The 3,783-nt window shown below is 45.4% G+C and overlaps 1 protein-coding gene across 1 annotated transcript in view; it reads right to left on the bottom strand.

Moving 5' to 3' along the window:
- ARHGAP6 (Rho GTPase activating protein 6) overlaps positions 1-3,783 on the bottom strand; it is a 656,445-nt gene that overhangs the window by 114,692 nt on the left and 537,970 nt on the right. Inside the window, exon 2 of the mRNA XM_007951639.1 lies at positions 1,530-1,689. Coding sequence (XP_007949830.1) covers positions 1,530-1,689 — 160 coding nt within the window. The remainder of the gene's footprint in view (positions 1-1,529; positions 1,690-3,783) is intronic.

The following is a 3,783-nucleotide window of genomic DNA, read 5'->3' as shown; positions in this document are numbered from 1 at the left end:
CTGCCTTTGAGTCGGATCTGACTCATAGCAACCCTTCCTTGGGTTTCTGAGGCACTCTCACTACAGAAGTAGACTGCCCAAACTGCCTTCTGAGGAGTGGCTGGTGGGTTTGAACCACCAGCCTCCTGGTTAGCAGTCAAATGCCTTAGGCATTACGCCACCAGAGCTCCCAAGCACAGAAATTTGGAATTACAACACATACCTGTGAGGGACACAATTCAATCCATAACAAATCCATTGCCCTTTCCCCTCAATAAAAACCAAGTAGAACAAGTTGTCCGGATACTTAAATCCCCCAAAGCCATTTTATAGCTTTTAGAAGCTTAATGCTCCTCTCTTCTGCTTTCCTTGAAGTTCCAGGCACATCAGCCAATGCCTCTTTTTATGCTCAAACTCACTGCCCTCGAGTCGGATCCGACTCATAGTGACCCCTCCTTGGGTTGCCGAGGCGGTATCTCTACGGAAGTAGATTGCCCCATCTTCCTTCTGAGGAGTGGCTGGTGGGTTTGAATCGCCAGCCCTCTGGTTAGCAGTCAAATGCCTTAGGTACTATGCCACCAGAGCTCCTCTTTTTATGGTAGGTTTACTCTATTTATGGAGTAAATAAATAAAGGTTTAGTCTATTTATGGTAGTGCAAACAGTTAATGCATTCAGCTGGTAACTAAAAAGTTGGAGGTTCAAATCCAACCAGAGTCACCTCAGAAGAAAGGCATGGCAGTCTGTTTTTGAAAAGCCAACCACTGAAAACCCTGTGGTGCACAGGTCTATGCTGACAGAGTAGGGGTCGCCAGGACTCAGAATTGCTCGATGACAACCAGAACCGGATGTCGATTTGTATAGAATCAGAGGTTTCCACTTCACCTCAAAGCAGCTGCCGCTATACACTAATACAAATGATAAAGTTGCTTTATAGAAGATAGTAAAGACTGAGAACTAGACTTGTATGATGAACAGAATTCACATGCCTGCTTCTCATCTTTATTGGAATGAGGATCTGGGTTTGCAGAAGCCTCAGGAAACCAGGTCTGTGTAGTGTCCAAGGGGGCCCCATCACACAGCATCAGGTGAAAGACTAGGTAAAAGCAAGTTAGAGTCGGTATGGCTTGGATTTGGTGTTTGTCTGAAGCCAAATGAGGAAGAGACTACCCAACTGGTAAAACGTTCTTTTCCCCTGGTTAGTCTGAAGGCCTGTTGAGATACACACAGCTCTTTTGCCGAAAGCTTTCAGCTGGCCTCTCTGACAATGCATAGCAATGGGCGGCTCTGTAGCCGGGCAGACCCTTGAGGTATACACAGATGCTAATGCTCTGGGGTGACCTTCCCCTTTCAATAAACATATTCACTAACATGCAAATTGTTCTGCTTGAAAGCATCTTCCAAAACATACACTAAGGCCAGCCACCAACCAAGAGCCACTCATTCACTTCCTGGGTTAACGGGAGATGACAGATGCGATTGCAGCAGTGGCTTTGCCCAGCAGATGTTTGACTCGCTGCATGACGAGGCAGAATGACAGCCCAGCCCTTACCTTTGGGAATGGTGATCTGACAGCTCAGGTCACAGTCCTGCTGCAACTGATAAAAAGCCACTTCCTGCAGCCGGGCTCGCTCCAGCTCCGAGAGACTCTGGATGGGGACTGACCTCAGCCGCACGCTGCGGCCCGACATGCTGTTCCAGGTGAAATCACCCTGCAGGCCAAGGGAAAGATGTCAAGAGTTACATGGGCCATCTACTTCTCCCCAACATCACCCACTGTCTCAGTCAGTAAGAAAGCAAACAAGCACCACGTCTGTGTCCCCAAACTGGCTCTCAAGTCCCCAAAGCAAGTCCACCCTTAGTTGACTGTGGATTTTCTCAGTCTGTTGCAAATGTCAAAATCTTGAGGATCTGCTGGGTGACCGGATCTATCAGGCCAAGGAAACTATCTAGAAAGATCCCTGGAGGGTCTACTCTCTTTCACAGGACCCTGTTTATGAGAGCACATGGGAACCTTTTCCTATGTCATATGCACAAGAATCATTTTTACATTTTATACAGCAAAGAGTAGGCTGCTAATTGCCATCGTTGACTGTATATGCACACTAGATAAAGAAGGGTGAGCGTACACTGACAGTCTACCATGGAGAAGCGACTATGCCAAGTTTTTTTTTTTTTTTTTAGTTAATTATAAGGACTCTATCATTTAAGATATTTAATAATATTTTATATAACAACTCTTGGTGGTGCAACAGTTAAGTGCTTGGCTGTTAACTGATAGGTTAGTGGTTGAAACTCACCCACCGACTCCTTGAGAGAAAGACTTGGCAGTCTGTTCCCACCAGACCAAACCCATTGCTGTCTAGTTGATTCTGACTCTCAGCAACCCTACAGGACAGAGTAGTACTATCCTATAGGGGTTCCAAGGCTGTAAATCTTTATAGAAGCAGACTGCCACATATTTCTCCCATGGAGCGGCTGGTGGATTTGAACCTCTGACCTTTCTATTAGCAGTAAAGCATTTAACCACTGTGAAACCAGGGCTCCATCCCCGATGTCCTCCCCTCCCCCATACTCTTAAAGATTCCAGCCTAGAAAACCCTATGGTGGCAGTTCTACTCTGTCACATTGAGTTGTTATGAGTCAGAATTGACTTGATGGCACCCGACAACAACCTTATGTATAGATACATACACACACATATCTACACACACATTTATCTTTTCAACAACCCAAGGAGGATCAACTCCCTAGGTCCCTTCCCACTCCCACTGCCATCCTCATTTTGTCCTTCATACAGCTGCTAAAGCTGCCTTCTCCTGGGGGTATTGCCATGTTCACTGCCCCCTCTCTTGACTCTCCTTCTGAAAATGCACTCAGCCCCACATACACATTATTTGTGTTATGGACAATGATGGACTCTATTTCTTTCTTTCTTTTTTTTTAAGTACTTGGATTAGGATTGTATTTATAGTGGCAAAATGTCTTGTTTTAACTTGTATGTGTGGTTTTATGGGGAGAGGGATGGCGAAAATTTGTTGATTCTGTAGCAAAAACTGGGAGGGAGTTGGGGTGTGGGATAGTTTAATTTGTTGTCAGAACTAGAAAGTGGGCTAGTGTTTCTTCTAGAAATCTACTTAGATCCCATGCCTGAAATTTGGAGGCCTATGCACAAATTCATTTTTTTACATGTTATTTTTAACAAATTATTACATTTGACCATAAAATATATACTGATGTGTAACATATAATATGTAATATACAATTTGTAATATATAAAAACAAAAAATATCCACTGCTGTCAAGTCCATTTCAACTTATAGCGCCCTTATAGGACAGAGGAGAACTGCCCCACAGGGTTTCTAGGCTATAATCTTTACAGAACCAAAGTCCAAACCAAACGCACTGCCGTGGAGTCGATTCCAACTCATAGTGCAACTAGAGGACAGAGTGGAACTGCACCACAGGGCCTCCAAGGCTGTCAATCTTCACAGACGCAAAGCCCAAACCACACCCACTGCCCTGTAGTCAATTCCAACTCACAGCGCCTCTAGAGGACAGAGTGGAACTGCACCACAGGGTTTCCAAGGCTGTCAATCTTTACAGAAGCAAGGCTCAAAACAAATGCACTGCTGTGGAGTCGATTCCGACTCATAGTGCCCCTCGAGGACAGAGTAGCACTGCCCCACGGGGTTTCCAAGACTGTAATCTTCACAGAAGCAGACTGCCACAACTTTCTTCCCACAGAGTGGCTGGTGGGTTCAAACTGCAGACCTGACAGCTTAACCACTGTGCCACCAGGGCTC

Source organism: Orycteropus afer, unplaced genomic scaffold, assembly GCF_000298275.1.
Source record: "Orycteropus afer afer isolate SDZICR_OR568_19922 unplaced genomic scaffold, OryAfe1.0 scaffold00304, whole genome shotgun sequence".
Lineage (NCBI taxonomy): Eukaryota > Metazoa > Chordata > Mammalia > Tubulidentata > Orycteropodidae > Orycteropus > Orycteropus afer.
The sequence above is the reverse complement of the archived record's forward strand: the minus strand, read 5'-3'. Positions and strand labels throughout refer to the sequence as shown.